Source organism: Haplochromis burtoni, unplaced genomic scaffold (genome assembly GCF_018398535.1).
Source record: "Haplochromis burtoni strain Fernald_Lab_line unplaced genomic scaffold, NCSU_Asbu1 Contig_92, whole genome shotgun sequence".
Taxonomy (NCBI): domain Eukaryota; kingdom Metazoa; phylum Chordata; class Actinopteri; order Cichliformes; family Cichlidae; genus Haplochromis; species Haplochromis burtoni.
Window position 1 is genome coordinate 133,175 of NW_024582453.1, and position 23,808 is coordinate 156,982.

At 39.2% G+C, this 23,808-nt stretch overlaps 1 protein-coding gene across 2 annotated transcripts in view; it reads right to left on the reverse strand.

The window, feature by feature from the left end:
• Positions 1–23,808, reverse strand: part of slc24a4b (solute carrier family 24 member 4b) — a 32,308-nt gene that overhangs the window by 3,108 nt on the left and 5,392 nt on the right. The window contains exons 2-14 of one of the 2 annotated variants that reach the window (XM_042222706.1): positions 21,845–21,952; positions 12,348–12,424; positions 10,455–10,529; positions 10,286–10,370; positions 10,083–10,186; positions 9,780–9,854; positions 9,676–9,701; positions 8,807–8,860; positions 7,145–7,236; positions 3,696–3,865; positions 3,327–3,462; positions 2,227–2,393; positions 1,215–1,329 (exon numbers count right to left, since the gene is read on the reverse strand). In XM_042222706.1, the coding sequence (XP_042078640.1) occupies positions 1,215–1,329; positions 2,227–2,393; positions 3,327–3,462; positions 3,696–3,865; positions 7,145–7,236; positions 8,807–8,860; positions 9,676–9,701; positions 9,780–9,854; positions 10,083–10,186; positions 10,286–10,370; positions 10,455–10,529; positions 12,348–12,424; positions 21,845–21,952 (1,284 nt within the window). Of the gene's footprint in view, positions 1–1,214; positions 1,330–2,226; positions 2,394–3,326; positions 3,469–3,695; positions 3,866–7,144; positions 7,237–8,806; positions 8,861–9,675; positions 9,702–9,779; positions 9,855–10,082; positions 10,187–10,285; positions 10,371–10,454; positions 10,530–12,347; positions 12,425–21,844; positions 21,953–23,808 lie in introns of both variants that reach the window. The other variant, XM_005935414.3, reaches the window with a different exon arrangement.

Below are 23,808 nucleotides of genomic sequence, written 5' to 3' on the forward strand. Positions count from 1 at the left end.
AAAAAAAAAAAAAAAAAAAAAAAAAAAAAAAGCAGTATTTCCAGCTTTGCATTTCTAAATTCACGCCTGTATACATGCAACACATACAGCTTCCATCTTTGGGTTTCATACAATTCTACAATTATCTTTAAAGGATTCTACAATAGATTACATCCTTTTTAAAAGAAAGGGGGGTCATTTTAAGCATCAATGTAAAAAACTAAATGTTAAAGATGTTATATTTACAAAAGTGTCAATTCTATATCTGAGCAGCATGTTTTTTTAAAAAGTTGAGAAGGGTAACAGCACTGGAAAAGTTGCTCACGGGGTTGTGCGTTTGAGGAAACCCCAAAATAAATCAGAGGCAGGACTGGGCCCTTAAGTGCAGATGGGGATGGATTCATCATTGTGACCGAATGCAAGGGCAAATATTTCAATTTAACAATGACATTTCACAACAACAAAAAATGCAAAGAATTTAGAGCTTTCTTCAAACCCAATTTAAAAAACAAAAAAACAAAAAAAACAACAACAACTTATTGACAATCCAGGAACCCTGATGCTTTCTCTGAGAGGTGAGATGAGGTCATGTAGCTAGCAAACGCTTATTCAAATTTTCTTGTATGTTCATTATACTGTCATGGTAAAAAGTCCTCTTTAGGTCTTAAAATTAGGTAAAAGCAACCAACATAATGCACAGTCATTTTTAACAAAAACACAAATGAAGAAGCAGAATTTGGAAAAACTTCACAAGTCTTTACAGCATTGCTTCGGTTCATTGAGGTTTCCAGGCATTCATAGATAAACAGCATTTCAATGAGGCTGATGTCTAGACAGTCATTTTTGTAGATTTGTGATCACTTTGTTACATAATTCACTGTACACTGTTACACAGATTGCCTCATATTCAACTCTACAATCATTTGGGCACCTTGTAGTAATCAAGTTTAACATATACTGCTCTGTATACCAGAGGACTGTTCTACAAAGCAATTTCAAAAAATACTCAGGCAATCTTTCCATTATCCTCATAGCCAAACTTGGGGTAAGTTAATCAAGATAAGTTATCAGGGTTACAGGGTTTTCACTGTGCATTCACATGAGAGGGGTGGCACTGGCAACATCAATTATGGTTAAGTGTAATGCAGGCAGAGCAGCTGCTTTTAGGATTGGAAAAGAGCCCTTATATGAATAAACTTGAGCCCATTTAAAAACCACAGAAGAGGTGAAAATACCTTGCCGAGCCACGATGAGACTAGCTATGCAGTCTGGGACGCTGGTTCCTGCCGCCAAGAAAGTAATGCCCATGATAACATCAGGAATTCCCAAAGTGTAGCCGATTATGGTCACCTGAAAGTATACGTGGGAGGCAGTGCTCAACAAATGGCAACACAAAGCAAGACAAAAGATAAATGTCAAAAAATATGTTGAACCATAGTATGAATCTTCAGTCCGTTCAACATTGTTAGGAATGATTTCAGTCGACTATGCTGTTGCTTATATGGTAGCTAGACACATGGCAAGAACAGTTAATATAACCAGTAGTGTTTGCTTAACTTTTAGCCTTTGTAAAATATATACATAAAAAAAAAAAAAAATATCAGCTCCCCAAATGAAATCGGAGCATCATCTTGTATCTAGGTTCCTTGGATTGCAAGTGTTAGATTGCTGCTGACCAAGCTAGCAACAAGCCATTCAAAGCTAGCATGTAAGGGTAGTCCAAGATATTTTTAGGTTAACTTAAAATACAATTTAAAACGCCTCTATTCTCATAGCATAGTTGTGTTGTATTAAAAAGGGGTGACAGCAGTCTTACCCAAATGGAAACCTTTCGAATTTATGGATTGCAGGCTACTAAAAGCCTCAGCTTAAAACAGGACTTTAAAAAAGTAAACTCTAAGTAACCCTATTTGCTTTTGTAGCTGCCTTCATGGTTGCAATTTATGCTGCTGTGATTCATCATATTTAATTTGGACTGGATTTGGAGAATGTTTTGGGCTTCCACTCTCCACCATTTCACCCCATAATGGGGGCTTAAATTTCTTTGCGTTTTATTTTCCCACAGCAATAGAAATTCCACTTTCAATTACATAAAACACAGTTTACACCAATTTTCACTTTTCTGCTTTCATATTTAACAGTTTGTTTTTTTTAATCAAATAATTACTTCAGCAGCAGTCAAGCAAAATTAAAATGTTTCACTTTGTGCTTTGCAAATGATCTTTGGCATACAAATATTGCACTCACCATCCAGACCATAAAGTAGGAGAAGACTGCAATCCAGACAGTAGACAGGATGAAAGAGAGCATGAAGTATTTCTCCCAGCGAGGCTTGGCACAGTTTGGGACGGTAAAGAACAGCAGCAGGAGCAGAGGCCACGAGATCAGCCACTTAAACTTACTGCCTATACCCCCTGCAGTGAAACAACAGCAAGAGATCAAAATTGTCAATTTATTTTGGCCAGGCTTCATTTATAAAAAATGAAAAGTAATTATTAGCTTTAGCATCACATGCCAACAAAAACAAATCCGTTCCGTTTAATGTTTTTTCCTGGCCTTTTTTCAAATGTTTACACCTTTCGGTGAATTCGGTCATTTTTTGCTTGGACCTTCAAATTATTTGTGGTATACTTAGAAATACACATCACTTACAGCGTTATATGAAGACTGTTACATGTACAGCCTAAACAGTCTGCAACTGCGAATTATTCAGCTTAAGGTCACACTGAAAATGACTGTCAAAACTGTAGCTCCATTTGTATTCAGTTCCTCTTTGGTTTTACTAGTGAACATAAACATGTTGCCTCATCTGTCATTTACCACAAACACAGAGCATCAAGCTTCATTTCTTTTTTAAATGAAGCTCTCATACTGACAGAGCACTCCATTTTGAGGAAAAAGATTTCAGTGTGCCTTAAAGCACCAAAACCTTTACTCTTCCATGTCATTTATAATCTAACAAGATGCAACACCAATTCCACCCACTTAGATTCGTCTGTTTCATGATAAATCAGGATAATCAGATTCAGTCTTTTCACATGAGCAGACACTGACTGATAAAAGGGCAGCCCTGCTTAGAGATGTCAAAGAGGATAATCATTAGTTGGTATACAAGAACCTACTGCCCAATTTAAGCAAGGACATCAATAACTGCCGAAGCAGAAATAAATTCTTAAGCAGACTGAGCAGCGCCATCCAACTAAGCATTCCTCTAAGCACTAACAGCACTTCTAGTTTTTAAAAATCTATACCTACAGGAGGCTGCATAGCAAGTTTTGAAATATGACTGGCATGTCTGTGTGTCCCCAATTACACGCGTTCATCAAAGAAATACATCAAGCACGTACTTGGAATATGAAAAGGTGAGATGGTGTCATTTTCCACCACCTCGCTGGGTTTGTCCTCTGGCACGTTTCCATTCTCGATTTCAACCTTCCCGTCGATCACTTGTGTCTCCACACCATTGGCAGCTTGCACCAACTTCTGGCGCTTTCAAAAGAAACAAACTAAGTCAAAGAGCACATGAGCGAACGTGCTACTACTTCTGCTTTTAAAATTGATTTTGTTCCTCTAGTTGTACAATAAAATTATGTAAGTGTATGATGACATAAAACCCTTCAGGCCTTCTTAGAAACACAAAGCTGAAAATAGTTCCCACCTTTAACCTGTAAAAGGCAGCTAAATCTAGTTACTGGAGCACCAACGGCCAGCTGTACCTCTGTAATGATGAGGCGACTGGCCATGCGCAGGCGGGTCTTGGGTCCAAAATGGCTGGTCACCATGACACGGAGGCCAGCCTCTGGGAACCTGAACTTTGAAGGGCTTGCATTCATGATCTCATCCACCATCACCACAGAGCCGCGGCTGTAAGCTTTGCTAGGCTTGACTAAAGTGGGAATAAGCACACATTACAGCAATAAATACAAGACAAACCAATAATGGTCCAAACCATTACAGCATATTAAAAAAAAAGAAAAAAAAAAAAACGAACAACATCTGCTATATAAATTTGTAGTTTCGAGCGCTATAGACTTCCAAGCCAAAATAAAGCATTACTGAGAGCTAAACTGCCATTTAATTAGTGTCATACAGAGCTGCACTAGACCATATTATTATTCTACCCCTCCCCAATCAGTGTGGAGGCAGTTAGATGTCAAATATATCAAGTAAAACCATCCCAAGATGAAGAATACCTTGCGTCTACAAATCTGGATGTCTTCCTTTTCGAAAAATCCATCATTTCTTTCAAGCCATCTTTTTCTGTTTTTCCTGTTGGTGCCTTTATGTCACCTGCTCCCTCAGTGACAGGGTAAGTGCTTCTCTGAATCCAATTGTAAGGTAACATTGTTGGTTTGGAGCACCAGGATGCCAATCTTAGCACATACAGTTCAGTTCAATTCGCTTCAAATGGGTAGACTGTAAGAAAATGCCAAATTTGATATTTCTCAGACAATTCAACTCAACTTTTTAGATTATCCAATCATATTTAAGTGGATTTACAGAGATGAAAGTTTTATATAAAATTGTATACAAAATTCTCCAATGTGAAACTACAATAAAGCTATATAGAAACTGATCTCAAGTTGGTGATTTACTGACGCCTCAGTCAGACACGTCTAGAGACCAGTTGGTGCCCTCCTGGCTACCCCCGTTTGCCATGGTAACAAAATGTGTACTCCAAGGCAAACTACCTAGCAAAAGAAAAATAAGAATTTTAGTGTTTTTGAGAGTTGAATTTTTTTATTTTTTTAACTTGTTTCGGTTCAGATTCTTGCATCACCACTTAGGAATGATGAATCCTATCAGCATTCCTCTTTCCTACATTAGTTTTTGCACATTATGATATTTCTTGGAGATATAAATGGATGGAAAAAATGTAAAACTATCACTAAGAATGTGTGTGGCGCATGCTAGAAAAGCAAGGGCCCATTACAAACGTTTCTCCATAAATGCTCGTAGTACAAAAATATGAATTTTCTGCCTTTCCTGGACTTCAATCTCAAAGTTACTTGGTAGAAGAGGAATGTTTGTGGAGAAAAGGAGATGTTCAAAAACCCTTTGACTCCCAAGTGTTTCGTGCTTCTGGAATATTGACAGGAGAGTTTTACACAGCAACTGGGTTGGTTAAAATAAGTGTGCAGTTCATATGATTTCTGGATACTGAACTTCAAATAGCTCTACCATATTGTCTTGTAAAATAATATTTTTAAAATATTTAAAACTAGCAACCAAGACTGATTTCAAAGGGTGCATCTTTGAACATGTAACCGCAGGAACCTTTGACTCAACTCGAGCTGTAATTTGGCTGACACGTTAAACAGTCCGCTTCAGACTTCAACTCGGCCTGCTTTATTGGCACCCAGCAAATCCACATTTGGTCTTTGCATGCAATTAGTACTAAGATTCAGTGTGTGGGGAATTAAAAGTTCTACAGTCCACTTATTAGTTTTACTCAGCCTTAATTTGACTTATTATACATGCAAGAATGCACATAAATTAAATATGTAAACAGAGCTGGCATAAACATTTCCTCTTGTGAAATTCATTACCACTTCAGGAGCGAGTGGGTCTACACCCCAGAGATCAGCAGAAGAAAAGTAGTATGCAAGCAGAAAGAACTGGCACACAGCAGCACAACACTGTTGACAACAAGCAAGAAAAAGTTTAGTAAGGCTAAACAGACAGGCATGTTAGCACTAATGCAGCCAAAGTAGAAAAGGTTAGGTCTCTCAGAAGGGTTACATGTCTAATTAAAAACCTTTGAGAGTTCAAAAAGAAGGAAGAAGTAGAGGACTGTGGCTATAAAGTACTGTAACATGACACCAATGGTATTATTTAAAAGACTAATTTTTCTCCCAGAATAACCTTGAGACCTAAAACATGTTGTGTGACATTAAACTAATCTGAAAAGATTTTTTTGAACTTTATTATGTTGTTGCCCTTTTAAAACTTCATTTTGTGCTTGTTAAAAAGCTACACTTGGTTATCACCCAAAGGAGAAGTGAGAAAATGAGTTTTGGGAGGGGGGTTTTTGGACATGACAAATCGTCTCTTGTGAAGTTTGCTTGTTGTGCTTCTGAAGAATTATTAAAAGAAATAGTTGACATTTTTGTGAAATGTATTTTTGATTCCACTCATGTTTATATGCCAAATAAACTCACCACCCACTGGTGTACACCTTGCATCCCAAAGGGACTGAGATCTGGTGACAGTGGAAGCCATTTGAGTACAGTGAACACATGTTCAAGAGAGCAGTTCGAGATGGCGTGAGTTTTGTGACATGGTGCAGTATCCTGATGTAAGCAGTCACCAGGAGATGGGTACATTGGTCATAAGGGGATGGACATTGTCAGCTACACTACTGAAGCAGGCTGTGACATTTAACATTCTTCTGCAAACCCTGGTTTTAATGAGCGGTTATTTGAGTTGCAGTTCCCTTTCTATCAGCTCAAAGCAGTCTGGCGATTCTCAGACTTCTGACACCCAAAAAGCATTTTAATCACAGAACTGTAGCTCACTGGATATTTCCTTTTCCAGTCTCTGTAAAACCAATGTGGGGAAAATCCTTTCTTCACCATTCTGATGCTCGTTTGGTCGTCTTGACCGTGTGTACACGCATAAACGCATCAATTTGCTGTTATGTGACTGTGATTAAATATTTGCATTAACAAGCAGCTGAACAGGCGTTAATAATGAAGTGGAAGGTGAGTGAATGTAGGTACAGCTGGGATAGCCTACTGTTTTACAAGAACAAAGAGGGCAGATGGCTATGTGACCACTGGCTAGCAGTTTTAGTTTGTAGGCTATAGCTTCACATTCTTATGAGTGGTATTGATCTTCTCATCCAACCACCAAGTTGTAAATGAGTTCATTTCACAACATGTTTAACTACTGTTCTGGGCATATTTTTAAAAGAACAAAGCAGAAGCTGAAGCATTTCAGGTTAGTTAGCCAAAAGGAAGCAAAGATCAAAGCCACAGCCCTTTTATAACAGGAGGAAATACCCACAGTCTTCCATAGGATTAACCACGTTGTTGCCTTTTCAACATACAGTCTCTCATTTAGCAGAGACTAGTCATGGGTACCCAGCCTGTCTGATTAACCTTACCTGGAAGTAAAGGCGATGACGGGTCGTCATCCCAAACATAGCCATAACTAGTATTACCGTCCTCCATCTCACTGCTGGCTGCCGCGTTGCCATTTGCCACATTTTTGTTTGACTTTCCCATGAAAAACTTCTGCATGCTGGAGTTGAATCTAGTAAAAAGATTAAACATAATACATGAATCAAAGAGTGCAGGAGAGAAAAAAAAAAGTCACAAGATTGATCTGCAAATGGGTTTATCAGCTTTAGATGAAAGGCACCAATTTGTTTGAAATATAGCACGTATTAATTAGCCGGAATAATCCTCTTATTTCTCCTATACAATTTACAACTCAGGTGGCTCACTTTCTAATAAATATCAGCGCATTACATTATACATAATGAGCTGCTCTGCATTGGCGTAAGAGAGAAAGAAAATATCCCCAGAAGGCATTAACAAGCTTTTCAGCCTCAGACTCTCAGCAGGACCATTTGAGTGCCATTACATAAAAATGGATCAAAAAAAACAACACCGCTGCCTTTGAACATAATTTGCGTAGAGGTTACACTGGCAGCATTACAAGAGCTACTCTAGCCCCTCGGCACCTTTGGAAACATTAAAAATTAAAATTGTTTGTGATTATAGGCTGCAGTTTGCAAGAGAAGATCCAAGGGTATCATTTTTGTTTTTCAATTTTTAAATTGTGTTTTCTGTGTTGCCTTTTTCCCTCTCAAATGAACTCTAAGTCTGAGGACAGAATGGGAATAAAAGACTACCTGAGGACATCAATAAAAAGCCCTTCTAGTTAAACACGACATGTTCGGGGCAAGACATTTTCTCAAACATTCAACAGGTAAAAAGAGGCTTTGTGCATATAATTACAAGCTCATGCACATACTTGATATGTTTAATATACCATAGTGCATAACTACTGAATAACTTTTAAACATAATCTTAGCTTTTAAGGACAAATGACTAATTACATCTAATTTAACAAATCCTTATAAATGTTAAAGTATTTATAGTGATTTATTATTCTTACATTTTATGCACCTAACTTCTCCGTGCTGTCATTTAGCAGCATGTGTGCAGCTTGCTTGTGAAAAATCACAGCCGTGCACTACAAGGTCACCTCAGTGCACAGACTGTGCTATATAAAACCCACTTTATTCCATTTCAACTGGAATAACATGACAGCATATCCTAGAGTAAGCACTTCTTTCCTCCAAATGAGAAAGAAAAGGAGTGATCTGGTTAAGCCTGTGCTCTTAGCCACTGCAGAGGGGGGGAGAGATTAAACTCTTATGGCAGCGAGAGAGCAGACTGCTGCTGAGTGTAACACAGATTACCAGCTGGACAGAGAAAGCAGCAGAGGACAACCTGGTTGGCATTATTCACTTTGGTCTGGAAAGACAAAAATTGAGTGCAATGAACTCCAAAATCTGAAATGCCTATGATTCCTTTCCTTTTCTCAAGACAGCATCCTATAAATAAAGCTAAAATTTAGACACATTAACACTGTTAATTGTAATTTGAGCAAGTTTTCCTCCACAAAGCTCCCGTGTTGAATTAGCTTGTAACACTAGTCAGACAATACGAGTAGCTGGAAATCCGCTGCTCATTTGTGCACGCACGGTTGGTTATGCAGGTTGTTAGTGCATAAGAGCGTGAAGCAGAATGTGTTATCATGATTCCAGCCTGATTCAACAAAAGCAGCTGTAAGAAGAATTTGCAAGACTCACTTCATGACGAGGATGTATCCTGCATACATGAGCACCAGCACCAAACTCTCCCACCTGATGGAGAGACAGGATGAGGAATAAAATCAAAATGGCTCGACTTGTATATAAGAAGTTAAATAGGAATTCAGTAGGCTATACGTTTTAGCTTATAAAGCTTCGAGGTATTACATGACTGTAATACAGCGGCCCCTCCCACTTGCTTTTCAAACCTGCCCTATGAGGGGAAGCTAATCAAAAGAAAGATGTCTTAAAGAAAAGCAAATAATGGGTGTACTGAGGAGCTACACCAGGGATGTCAAACTCATTTTACAGCATCACACGTACAGCGCACTTTGATCCCTAGACCAGTAAAAATTCCATCAAGTTTAGATGCACATTGAATCCCAGCAATATCTCAAAATAAGGAATAGAAATGCAATTTCAACATGATAAAGACATGCTGCTCTATTTTGATAACTTTAATCGTAAGAAATAAATGTGTAAAATTATGGGGGGATGAATGCAATAACAGCAATAAGACAGTATGAAGCAGAAATTTTTTCTTAATTCACAAAAAAAAAAAAGGGTGTAATATGAAAGGCTGTGGGCGAGGTTTTCATGAGTAAGACAACAGGAAAATCTATGAAAATACAATTAAAAGTCCAAACTGTACACTCTCCTTCACATTTACCAGTAGGCCGGACTGGAGTGGGACGATTCCGGCCCCTGGGCCTTATGTTTGACATCCTTTGTCTACACCAACCACCAATGTATAACAGCAAAGGATTGTTGCAAACTGAATCAAGCAAAGCTGTCCTAACTGAAAAGAACTGAAAAGTTGGAAAACTTTAAACAACCTCACTATAAATATGGTTAAATGCACAGCTTACCAAACTATCTTCTCATCATAGATGAACTGAAAAATAAAAATAAATTATTATTTTTTGATTACAGCACAGTCATGGCAAGTACTCAAACACATGCAATAACTTACTGCAATCAGAGCCACAACAGACAGGATGTAATAGAAGGAATCCCTGAAAACAGCCCACCAGGTCAGCATCACCACCTAAGAATTCACAGAAAGTATCTCTTGAGTTACAGTTAACATATTTGCAGAACACTTTCTGATTACACCTGCAGTTTAGTTCTCCACTTTCACTAAAACCAGTTCTAAGAAAACTGAAGCAGATTGCTTCGTTTCCCTTCAAATGCGACACATGTGATGCTCTGCAGTCTATAAATAAACAGAACGATACAGTCACAGCAGTAAGTCACTCCTCTCTCTCGCACACACCTGTCCAGCAAAGATCCCGCAGACACCAATGATGCATAGGATGTTGAAGACCGCTGAGCCAACGATGGTCCCCACCCCCACATCACCGTGGGTGATGAAGACACCTGCACACAAGGAGGCAGCCAGTCAGAATTAGTGGTGACACCGACCATCTGGGAACGTCTGAGTGGGTGCACATACTGCTTGAATGTATGCATGAGTACCGATGACAGATGCAAAAAGCTCTGGTGCAGAACTGCCAGCTGCCATGAAGGTGGCTCCTGCGACATCTTCACTTAGATCTAGTTTCTGCAGGAATTAAGCAAAGATGATTGGTTTTACATACACCGTAAAAGTGTAACTTGGGAAGAGAGGATGACAACCACCACGTACCTCACAGATCTTCTCCAGTGATGTCACAAAGTATTCATCACATGTTATAGCAAGCGCCAGAAACATGTAAAGAGCCTGGAGATGGGGGGGGAAAAAGTTACATTTGAAGAATTTTTATGTGACAAGGGGCAAGGATATAGTAAATAAAGTGTGCATGGGCTTAATGGATATATCCTTAAATCTGCAGAAATTAGCTAAGTTAATAAAGCACCAGTTGCTAAAAAACAGCTGAAGGGGAAACTGCTTTAAATTTTAATATCAAATCAGTTTTAGGAAAAAAAAAAAAAAAAGAATATTCCCCACCACCATTCCTAACAGGCGGCTGGACAATGTATAAATTATAGATCATGTGTGACATCATCAGGGCCTGGCAGCTCTGACAGGCGTGCTCTGCTCTATGCTATCCACAGGGGGCAGTGCAGGACTGCAGTGTGAGCAGACTCTCCACACATTTACTTCTCAGCAGTAAAGTCAGAATAGACATTATTGGTTACATTTAAATGTGTAAATTGAAGCTCAGGACAATTAAAGAGGTTATGAGTGTATTGTCTTGACTGCAACTCAAATCAGTTTTGAAATATCACTTTTAATCAAATATGCTCAGACATTGAGAAATCCAGCAGTGATAATGACAGAAGCAATAAGACAGTATGAGCTGCTCTCCATATCTAAAATATCCCAATTCTTTGTACTAAGGAAAGCTTAAGCAGGAAGCCCAGTTTCAAAGCAGCCCTCCATCATTATATCTTTAAATACAAAAAATAAAAAATAAAAAAGTTCAAAAGACACCCTAATCAGAGCATAGTCCTCTTATTAAATGTAAAAAAAATAAATAAATAAAAAACACACTTCAGAATTCCTGTGACCCAAATTTTAAATTTCACTTCACAGACTGTCTTTATGCAAAGTCAGAGACATCATGACTCACTGAAGGCAAAACTTTTTAATATAGAATAATAAATAAAATACATTAAAACGCACATGCATTCTTATGAATGATGCCAATGTTAAAGCTTGGACCAAAAATACAGCACTGGCATATTTATGAAGCTTTCCATGCACACTCCTGAGCAGGGACACTTTTATGACATACAGAACCATAAAATGAAATGACTGCTCCAGAATCTTACTGTGTGCATTCGACACATTCAAAAGACAGTTTGACATATTAAAAGGCTGACCTATTAATGTAAATTGCCTTTTAGATTGTTTCCTGTTTTGTTTTCTCTTTTGGTAAACAATCTTATTACAATTGGACACAATTCAAGGGTACTTTGCAACTTTTGCAAGATAATCCAACTGCAAGGATTGTTCAGATCTTTCACTGTTTAACTTTAAAAAAAAAAAAAAAAAAAAAGTTATATTTGACTAAAGTGCCCTTCTATGTCACATTTTGGATTATCAGTTTTTGCAACCATTGTTTGCAGTTTAAGTATTTGTTATTTTTCTGCTTCCACCAACTGTACAAATAGTAAAGCGACACTGGAAAAATACATTTAAAAGAACATGGCACTGATTTGACATTATAGTAGAGCAAAAATGTGACGTGTTTTACACTTTAAAAAAAAAAGTTTATCATGTTATTCCCTTATCCCCTTTGTTCTGAGTATATATATTAAACTATTTCTGAGTTTGAATAAAGATATTTGCAGAGAAATGGGTGCATACTTATTTTAAATAACATGTACTTGAGCTAAAGAAAAGCACCTCTGATCAGTTTAAAATCTGGCAAATCAAACAAGCCACCATAATCTCCCTCTTAACTTTCAGGCTTAGAAAGCTGAAAACAGTAGTCGGCTATGTGAAAAGCCTCCAAATCTTCCTACAACCAAATGAGTCACCGACTGGAGACTTGTTATGCAGGTGCAGATTCTTTTACAAAAGTAGTCTTACCGCCGCAATGTGCAGCAGAATGGCTCCACTCTTCCGTTCATTGTTGGTGAAAAAGTCGTCGGGGAACTCGTGTATTGCTGAGAAAAGAAGAAATGTCACAATCACCACACATCAGCAGCTTGACTGCGAAGTACACATCACTGTCCCATCTTCAGATGGCTCACACTACACTACGACCACGTTATTCTTTTTCTTCCTTCCCTTTCCCCTTGGCTACCTAATACCGAAATGTGTCTTCCATGTTTAAAACTGGGCAGCTTTCAAGACTTTGTGCAAATGAAATAGTTTCTGATCACCAGCATCCCAGAACAGCTTTAACAGGAATAGCTCAGGCAAAGGAATAGTTCAGGCACAGGAATAGTTCAAAACACCTTCAATATCACATCACTAAGGAACCAATTATTTCATACCTACTCAAGGGGGGTGGTCTCAATCATCACGTCCTCTTATGATGTGAAAAGCTCGGGCTATGATAAGAGGCTGAAGTCATACAGAATTAAAGCAAGCAGGCAGAAAACACTCCCATGCTGAGGGCTCGTCATTCATCATCCAGAACTCCAGCTGGCCCACAGTGTGATCACGATACGAGCATAAGGCTCAGATAGGGGAGCACGGCCACTCCACGGTGCACCTGGCTGAAAACAGAAGCTAGCCATCTCCCTGACAAGAACAGCATCTGTGGGGGGGGGGAACGGCCTCTGTCCGACCCATCCCTGCTGGACCTGAGCTGCAGGTTCACATCTCAGCTTGCAACAAGCCTGCTGTATTCCAAGTGTAATACTTACAAAACTTCCCTAAACTCTGTATACTGCAGGTGGGAGGCTAGACTGAGTTGGAGCAGTGCTTGGAGTAGATGCTAACACATTGATGTAGAGCAAGGGTAATATTTACATATTTTTATCCTATTAAGTTGAATACATTAGCAAGCTAAATACTTAATTCAGTAATTAGCACAGTACAGGTGAGACTGACAGTGGCACTGTATGACAAAGCCACCGAAATTGATCTTGAGAAGGAAATTAACAGACATTAAGTGTTATTTAAGGGACATCAATGCTGTTGAAAACAGGGTTTTGCCCCATTCATGGTTCTCTGCCAGTGCTGTGAGCACATTTTGTTTGTGAGGGACAGCCAGTCAGAAGAGGGCTGGGCTAAAGGCTCATTAAGAGGAAAGAATGGGAAATCTTGAACTGTGAATCAAGCTAAGCTACTCCAGTAGAGTCCAGGGATTTAAGAAAAAAAAGAGGAAGTGGAAAGTAGTGTGATATAGGCCAAAATTAAAGTAAATGTACAAAATTTTTGAAGCGATTATTTTGTAACAGTTGATAAATTTCACTGTGGAAGTGAACACCAGTGAAACTAGGGAGTGTATGAGAACATGGAGGCCATCATTTGGATCCTTTTAAATTTTTTGCTGTGAAATTCAGTCAATCTGCATAAAAGTGGTGCTTCAACTTACAGACCATCCCTACATCCCTAGAATTGGGAAAACACCTGATTGGGTTACTGCAGTGCAGTAATCATTGCTCTATCCTTCAGTAATCCAAATAAACAGGTATTGTTAAAATAAAACACTACAATCCAAGCCTGCAGAACAATGCCGTGTAGAGCAGAAAATAAGGACAAAATTCGGGCTCCTGTCACATATGGAGTCGTGAAGTGGAACAGTGCTCACCTGAGACTTGTCAATGCATCTGTCCCAATCTCACAGACATCTTTTTGCAATGATATTTTATTGTGTGCACATGTGACTGAGTTAGCATTTGAAATCGTGCACAGGGAAAATCAAATGCTGTGCAGGATGCAGTCCAAGACCTCTTAATCAACTGCGTGCTTCCTTCTTTTCATTTAATTACATCACATGACTGGTAATGTTGGTTCATTATGCATCGGTGTGTCATACAATAGCTCCCTTTAGTTGCAAAATGAAAAAAAGAGGCATGGCCCAAATAAATTACTTTCAAATTAATCAAACCTTGATTTGTAGATTTTTAAATTTGGATAAATGCACCCGATTAGATTAGTATAAATGATAATAAAAAGCTGATTAACCTAGAGTGTAATATAGACTATAACATGATGTATAATGAAAAGCCTAAGGTGGCATTGAAATCCAACAGTGGCATTGACTATGTCAGGAAGCTTTAGCTCATTTCATTTCTGACAGCTTTATATGGCATATGAAGTGCACCGGAAAACTGGCTGCCTCGAGTAAAGGTGCAATCAATTACAGGATTTGTCAGCTGTGCCTCAGAGGTGATTGAAAACAAACTTATGCCTTATGGCTACAAACATCATTCTAGCTGTTGAAGGTTACCCATTAAGCTTCTGAAAAGCATGGAAAGGTGTGAATTTCCCAGTCCTTCCATGTTCAGTTGAAACAGTCAATAATTAAGTAGTTATTTGGTGACACTGTGTCCTAAATATGAAATCAGCTCTGGCACGGAGAGCGTTTACAAAAATAAAAAATAAAAATGGAGGTGTCTAAAAGGGTGCTGGCACAGTGACTGCAGAGATGACAGGTAGGCAGGGGTCACCTCTCAGTCCCTGTAAACATATGAGCAGACAGCGTCTGCAGGGTTCGTCTGCGTCTCCTCACAGCAGAGGTCAAACAGGATGCAAACATGCTTCCGTAGCCAGTTCCCATATAAGGCCAGAACAGGATGTCCACACAAGAGTGGGACAATGCACACACTGCTTTAGTGATCCTTCTCAAATGAGATCCAAAAATAGAATGATAAATATGTACCACAGCTAAAGAAAGTGGGGTTTTTTTGTTTGTTTTTAAATATATGTATACAGAAAATGAGGAAGCAGCTTGGGGTGATGGATTACTAAAGTGTACCGCAAATATAGAATGTTTACCTCCAGATCAAATTTTATGACTTTAATCAAAGAATCAGTCGATGTTTGTAGCTTACAGCTTCACCGTTTAACTATTTTAATTATTCTTGATTTACTTCACTTCATCCATTTAAAGCAACAACAACAAAAAAAAAAAAACAACAACAACAAAAAAATCAGTTCTGTGCTTTGGGCCAGGGTAACTTATCTTTTTTAAATGAATGTAGTCACAAGGTTATCATCTTCCAGAAATTTGGCCATTTTTAGCTGCAGATATATAAATGTTATTCTATGGAAAATGTACGTTGATTTGTGATTAGTTGCTCGTAAACAATATAAGTTCTGATTGCCTTGTGTCAAACAAGGCACTCAGCAGTCTGCTGCTTTCTGACTGTAACAAAATTTTATGTTTACATTGTATATCTAATATAGACCCAGCTGCCTTCACATTGTTGAAGAAAATACTCAAGCAGCTGGAGGTCGTCAGCAACCTGCAGCAGACAACTGAACCCAGCATCACCAGTTCTCTCAGTCATGTCTTTAGCACCATCCTGCAGCACAGCATGAAGAGTTTTTTGTTTGTTTGTTTTTTTGGAAATGCATTACATCTGAAGCCATCAAACAGACCTGATTAGGCATAGCAGCATGCAAACCTCCAAACAGCTCTGCATGTGGTCCCACGTGAGACACTGGGCAAGCACTGCTGGTCTAAACATCAGCTGAGGACTGAAATGCTCTTCAACAAGCTGCTCATATGCCTTCTTAAAAAAAATTTTTTTTTTTTAAATTGATGCTGCTGTGTTGGTATGGGGTCTAATGTGGCTGACAGCAAGGAAATTCATACTTGGATTCCAGTGCTCTGAGAACTGCTAGCCTTCGAGAGCAATCTCCTTCGTAAGTGCTGTTGTCTTTTTTTTTTTCTTTTTTTTTTTAAAATATAAACGCAGAATGGATCATCGCTGTACATTTTCTCTCAATTCCCCAGTGTTTGCTGCAAAGCTGATGTTGGTTTAAGGAACCATTTTTCACTCCTGCACAGAGCATAGACGGCTGGCTGCATCACATTTGTCATCTTTGCCTAGCCTAACATACATTACCAAACTGCTCACTCAGTGTACAACTAATGAGGTTAACATTACGTTGCCCTAAAGTGGCATCGGTGTATTTGCACATGAGCAGGTCAGCGCATCTCTAAACATAATGTTCAGCCCTCCTCTCGACCCTCAAAATTTCAGTACAGCCCTGCTTTTATTCAAACAAGTTTAGCCTTGGTTGCATTGTGAACCAGATAAATCCAAGACTATGGTTTATTCACGGTCTACAGTTTCAAGACGTGCAATATAGCAAACCTCCCCTTCATAGAATCTCAGTTTTTTTGATGCACTAAAGCCAGAATGTGGTAGAAACTCATGCATTTCTGCAATTACTATTCCATAATCTGGTAATATTCCAGATATCATGGTGCTGTTACATAACACAGCTCAGTATTGGGTGCCTTCTGTTGTCCCAGAGAGATGATTGACAGGATAGTGCAGAGAGCAGGCCAGTTTTCACCCAACACTTCTGGACACAAAAACACCCCATTACAGATGCAAGACTGACAAGGAGCCCTGCAAAGGTCTGTTTTATAATCCTATCAATAGCCCTACTTCTGAAAAACAAAAGGCTATTAAATGCGATACAACCGAATTAAAATCTGACGCGTGCAAAATGTTTTGGCAGAGTGCCTGGTGAGACCTGTCACTGCTCGCGTACTGACCCACGGACCAGCCAGGTCATTAGCTGACTACAACTGACACGAGAGCACAGAAGTCAAGAGACTCTTCAGAGGAGAGTGATTTCTCTGGGCCATTATTAACCCATTAGTTAATTAGCTTGCTCCAGCAGACATGACTCAGCTGACAGCTCAGTCCTGTAAACATTACAACATCATCACGGGGACGACCTATGGGAGAAATCTCCAGGTCACACAGCAACAATAAGTTATCAAAATTTAAGCTGCTTGTTTGTCCAGAACACACATGCCCCGATTATCCTTGTTAGGTTAGTATCTTCTCAGGCTGAACCACCACATGTTGAAGCACTCTCACTCTCGTTTGTGTGAGAGCTTGACACATGCAATTTTCACCCGCATGAGCATACTCGCATACCTATTACACTTCTGCTTTAAACATGAATTGCCCCGAGCCTTTAATAATCAAATTGTTGGTGCAGCAGATTCACAGAGTCCTGCTTTGACAACTTAAAGGGGACACCGATATAGAACACATGCATTTAGTTGGGAAAATGCATTTAGTTGGAGGGGGAGGTCAGATGTGTTTGAATTGCACGGTACTAAAGACTGCTCTGTGCAGGTGCTCGTGCCTCTCCTCTGCGTTGCGTTATTTGCTGGCAAGCGAGAACCAAAGTGAGGTCAGTTTCCATTATGCACAGTGGCATAATCCCCACTTGTGTAATTCCCTTTTAAAAAGCCTCCTTCTGGTGTTTCCCAGGAGTTGACGAACCAGCAATCCAACATGGACGGGCCTTTACTCACTGGCAGCTTCACCCATCATGCTCCCGCCAAATTTCCTGCCTCTAAATTGTTGTGCCAGCAGGAGAACTCAGATTCTTCTCACTAGCAAACATTTACACTAAAAGGGAAGGCTGCAGCTTTTACACGGTGACGCTGCTACTTCTTAGCAATATAGATTCAGTCACAGCTCCCCCTCACCAACCCCTGCTTTTCATCCCTAGCGTGAAACATGTGCGGCCAGTGTCCGTGAGCAGATTAGTACCATATCTAAAATAACTATAATCCAACCCATTTTGAACCTTTTCTTTGTTGTTCACTTCCACTTTTGTGCTGCCATCTGCTTCAACCAGGACAATCACGCCACTCAAGAGGGAGTTCTCAATAAAGGGCATTAGTAGCATGTTTATTAAAGCCAAATTATTACTCCTAGAGAACATTAGCTATGCTTTTCTGCTCCCTCTCCCATTTTGTGCGCTCTAAAGTTGGCATAAGCACTCGGAAATGGGATACAGATGAGTGTATAACCCAATTCTTTTTCTCCCACCACCAAGTCAACCGTAAGCCATTTTTCAGGCAACGCATTACTGATCACGTTTCTTATAACAGCCTGAAAGAGCTCATAAAACATTTAAATCCTGAAATAAACCAGTCATTCATTTCTTCATATGTGGGTGAGAAATAGGAGTGCATTTGTTTCATTTGTCATGGGACAGCTACAGGAAATACTCAAGATCTGCATGTGATAGCTGGAAGATTATTCACATGTTGTTTCAGAAACTGAGTCATTTGGTTCTTTGTGGCTTGGAAGGATGCTTTCTAATCAAGAATGGACCCAGAAAGCAGTTTGGACAGCACCTTGTATTTGCCTGGAGTTATTACTGAACGCCTAATAAAACAAGCACTTGTGCTGCCTTAGCAGCACTTGGGACAATCAAAAACAGCATTAGCACCCTGTGAAGCACAGTGATCACAGAATTAATGAGGAAAAGGCAAAGACCAAAAATGGCAGAGAGAGGGAGAGAGTAATCCAAGCAGCCCACCAACAGACATTTAAGTGAACAGAGTATCATCTGTTCCACAATATCAGCATAAAGCAGAAGCCTCTAGAAATAATAATAAAAGTACCAGTCCTGGCTCCAGTACAAGCACTGGTCCACTGCTGGAGGAGCAGCCCTGGAAAATACATCTGCGAGGAATAGGCAGAAATGCAAATATCTGACACAAACACATGCTTCCCTTATTGGGAGACTGGTATAAGGCTATTATTTAAGAGAGATTCCTCACTAAGAAGGCACTATGGAAACTCAACCTGACAAGTGCAACAAAACAAAAGGAAAGGGTTATTCAATTTTAGTCAAATTACAAAATAGGACTTCCCCCCCCAGCATTCGTTATTTGAAGAGGCCATTTTAAATTCCATTATCAAGCCATTTTTAAAGGTACATACCTGTCGAAACCACAATTTTAATGGTAGGGGATTTATATTTGCTTTAGCCTTTAACATGAAAAAGCCACCCTGAATGGTTGCACAGATTTTAAAGCTTGGATATGGAGGGGGGGAAAGAATTGCAGTATGAGATGTTACAATGTTTGTGTTTAATTAAATTAACACTACTGACCTGAAATTTTGCACAAATCCTATTAAGGCGTTAAAAACCTGAGATTGTCAGGTAAGACGCATGTGATGGAGTAATGTGGACTGATCCAAGTTAATTGTTGTCAATCCCCCCCCCAAAAAAAAAAAAAAATTACCACATTTGCTTGTATTTCTCCATTTTTTAGCCATGTATACTATATAGTATATATAGCATGCATAGTGAAAAGTGGGTGACCCTTTTAGAATCATCTATACGAGCGCAGGTTTCTCTTAAAGTTTGAGAGTTCATGTCAACATTAAATAATTATCACACTAGTTACAGTGAAAATTGGATAATGAATGTGAAACTCAACAAAACCTAATTGGAGTCATAAGGGAGGAAACCTGGACTGTAATCAGTGAGACAAGACTTCAAGTGTGGGTTAGAGCTACACTGACAGACATTTGAGCTTGCTTACAAAAAGCTTATGTTCTGATCAAGACAAATTATATGCATCAAGCTGGAATGAGTTACAAAGGAATCCCAAGAGTCTTGATACTCATCAGGACACGAAACACTGTCTATAAATGGAGAGTTTAGTAGGAAGAAATTAATGGAGTTTGTCACCACCTCCGAGCTTGCAGTCATCCATACAAATGTCATAGTGCAAGGTTGCATGGGCACCACAGAGCATCTTGACTCATGTGGAACAGGGTTGAACTGCTCGGGATGAGCTTGCAGCCTAAGAACCTTCAGAAATTTGATGCCAGAGTGCACCAAATGCTCAGCTCAGTAAAGTCTGTCCGTGCTACAGTTAGGACCACACTGCCCACAACATTAGAGCAACCTGTCAGCCAGGGTGGTCTGAAGTTTAGCAGCTATGACAGGATTATTCATGAGACAAAGACTCAAGAACAAAGAGTCATATGATCAGCTTACTCTAACGAGGCAGAACACTGGTGGGAAAATAGGGAGGACTCCAGCCGATGAGAAATGTGTGGAATGTCAAATCCAGTCAGGTGCCTCCAGTGTGGAAGTCATTGGAAAAACAAAAAGGCAAAAGAAAGGCTTCCAACATTATTTAGCACTTTTAACCACAGCGAACTGTCTGGTATTGTGACTGGTGCAAAAACGTTTGTTTACATCTAAAAATTGCAGGTTGCAACACTAATGATTTGGATAATCTCTGAGGGATTCTGCCTGCTGTGACCGGTAATGAAGTAATAGCCTGTTAGCTCTGACTGGATCACTTGTGATGCAGTAGAGTAAAGAGCATACATCACACTTGAAATTACTTCCAAATTGTCTATGCCCTAGTGTCACAACTTCTGTGCAACAAATACACAAAACAAAGACAGAAGCCAGTATGTAGCAAAGCAATTACTTTTAAGGCTTTAAAATCCAACCACAACCACTGCATTTCCAGACATTTGAGAGTTTAGTAACGGAAAGCACAGCTAGTCCCCAAATCCTGCCTAGCCAGTTAATCACAGATCCGTAAGTGTATATATGCAACAAATGGCCAAAATGGACCAAACCTGTGCAACCCTGGCAGTCTTTGATGGCTCCCCTCTTCCCACTGACTCATTCAGAATCACAGAGCGCTCATGTGAGTCAGTGTTTGGGAAGAGCAAACTAGTCAGGACTGAGGCAATTCAAATGACATGGAAATAAATAAACAAATGCACCATTTCGTGACATTGCCATCACTGTTTATGTACCGTTTAAAAATCAATAACTTTGTGGTAAAAAACAGTAAATCTCTTTTTGCAGCACGATGCAGATCTCAGCAGAGAGTCAGCATATACTCCAGTGTATCTAAAGAGAGTGCTGCTTCCTTTAAGTATACCTAGGATGCTGTAAGCTAATCAATACCCGACGCTGTTAATAGCCCTTTTGTTGCTAATTACTGCGCAAGTGATCTAAACCGCATCCGAATACAAACCCAGCAGAGATGTGAATTAAAAGCAGAAAATCAGCTGAGAAATACCACAACTCCCAGATGTCTTCATGCTAATCTATTGATATATTAGGTGCTGTAAAGCCCATTTACTACATCTTCTGAGCTGCAACAGAACTATCAGCCTCAAGGATGTAAATGTTTAGCTCAATAGAATTAATTTTCAGTTCCACCGTTTGAATAAAGACTCGCTTGTCAAGATCTCACTGTGTTCATAAATGAAGCCAAACAATATAACTGGCAAAAGAAAAAAGTGTTATCTTGTTATTAGGTGATAAATTCACTGTTCATAATTGCAACATGAGATCCAACAGTTGGCCATTTACACATCCAGCAGATCTGGCGTAACATTATGATTCAGATGTAGTTGCGTTTATCTCTGAGGAAACTATACGGCTCCGCATCTGCTAAATGTTCATCCATGTCATCAAGTAGTTTAGTTAGCATTTGTGCCAGAGAAGCAAAATCTTGCAGGACATTCTGTTCTCAAAGAACGTCCTGCTTTGACTGAGGATCATGAAAATATTGCTGTCAATATATTAAAAGGAAAAAAAATTACAATGAATTGTTAAGGAGAAACATTAATTCCAAGATGGTGTACCTGGCGCTGAACAGTTCTTCTCCTCAGTTTCATTTTCTGGTACTGAAGCCATTAGCCGTCTCCCCCAGATTTCATGGTCGGGATGTCCCTCCACAATCATCCCATGGCCTGAAACAGCATTGAAACAGCTTTGATTATCACATATTAACATAATACTAATAATAAATACTAATAACAACTTTTTATTTAAATCCTCTTTTGATCAAGACCTTAAAAGTCCATTATATATACACACACACACACACACACACACACACACACACACTTCAAAAATGCAACAAAACCCAACATGGCTGCTGTTACACAAAGTATGAGCAATGACCAAAAATACCCATGTTCTGAATTATGTGCAATTTTCCGAAAGAAGGTTGCTTTTCTTTAATCCCTTAAAAGTTTTTATTCATGTATAAATGACATGTTTATCCAGCAGCAACCGCCGCAGGAGGAATAACGCATCAAAATGTAGCTGTGCCATTATATTTTGGAGGGGGGGGAAGAGTGTAATTTTTCATTAAACTGCTCTTAAGCCTCTAATGAGAACAGGAGGGGGAAGAAAGAAAAAAAAAAAAGCAGTCACAAATCTATTATGTAAAAATCATAACAACAAGCTTAGCAGTGCTTTAAAATTGCAGCTTTCATAAAATGGTGAAGTGAGAAAGTGGTAACTGACGACATGATGATTTAGTAGTTCTACTGTTACACGATTATGAGCAGATTACTAAAAATACCACAAGGAGTAATGTCTACATTCATTCATACCGGTTGTTTGTCAACAGACCTACTCTTTTAGAGTAATAGATCACACAATGACTGGGACAGGGTCTGTACAGCAGCAGATTCACATGCTCTCCATGACCAAAGTCTAATTACTGATCTTTATGACACTGAGCAAGTAATGTTTAAGATAAAGGAGAGAACGTAGTGCTTTAAGCTTTAAACAAACTGCATGTGTACTAAGCCCCCCTAACTCTTTTAACCAGAAGTCCACAAAGTGCTAAAAATAACACAGATTAACAGATTTACACAGCTACAGATAATTACTCCATTTGCCTTTTTATTAGATTAAAACAAATTAGACTACACGGTGCACTACTCAGATCTGATTATCAAACCTATTCATCCACCGGTCCATTGTCTTATCCAACGTTAGGTGGTTCTCAAACATCTTAACTGCACAAGGTGACCGGTGGCTCTACCACATGGTTTAAAGAGTCAACCAGTCACACTCCTACTGGAAATTTGGAATCACAAATTAACCTAATATACATGTCTCAAATTTCTGGGAGGAAACCCATGCAAGCATTGGGAGAACCATGCAAGAGGCAGAAAAGCCCCTGGAGACTGAAACCCAAGATGGTCTTACTGTGTGGTGACAATGCTAACCACTAGCAGCTAATCATTTCAGCTAGTTATTAGCCGCTAGTGCTGAATGTTCATAATAGCAACCCACACTTTAAGAAGTCAAGTATTAAACTGTTAGAAATTTTAACATGAGGTGGCATATATTAATTTAAACCAAGTAAATGTTAGCCAACTGTTACCTGACAGCCATATTAGCAGTCTGTTATCATTAGCATGGCAGCTAATGGCTTATAACAGTATGGGAGAATAGTTGTTTTCCCCCATGGTGTTGAAATGGTATAAAGTATTTTTCCAGTGTTTCAGTATTGAGTTTGAAATTCTAGTATTATGATAACTAGTTTGCACCATCCATTTAGTCTAAATTTTAAAGCTAAAGGACACTGAAGTACTGCTGAGCCAAGAACAACTGCATCAGCAGTTAGTTTCAACCCAAGTGCAGGTTAGCTTTTCACATTTTCCTACCACAACCCTCTTCCAATTGCCATTGTAAAACAGTTCTACCTGGCTGGATTGTATTTCCAATGTAGTGATACAGAATTATTTGCCACTTTCAATCCAGTAGAGTTGGACAGCCTGAAGATCAGCAGGCACTTGACAAACAG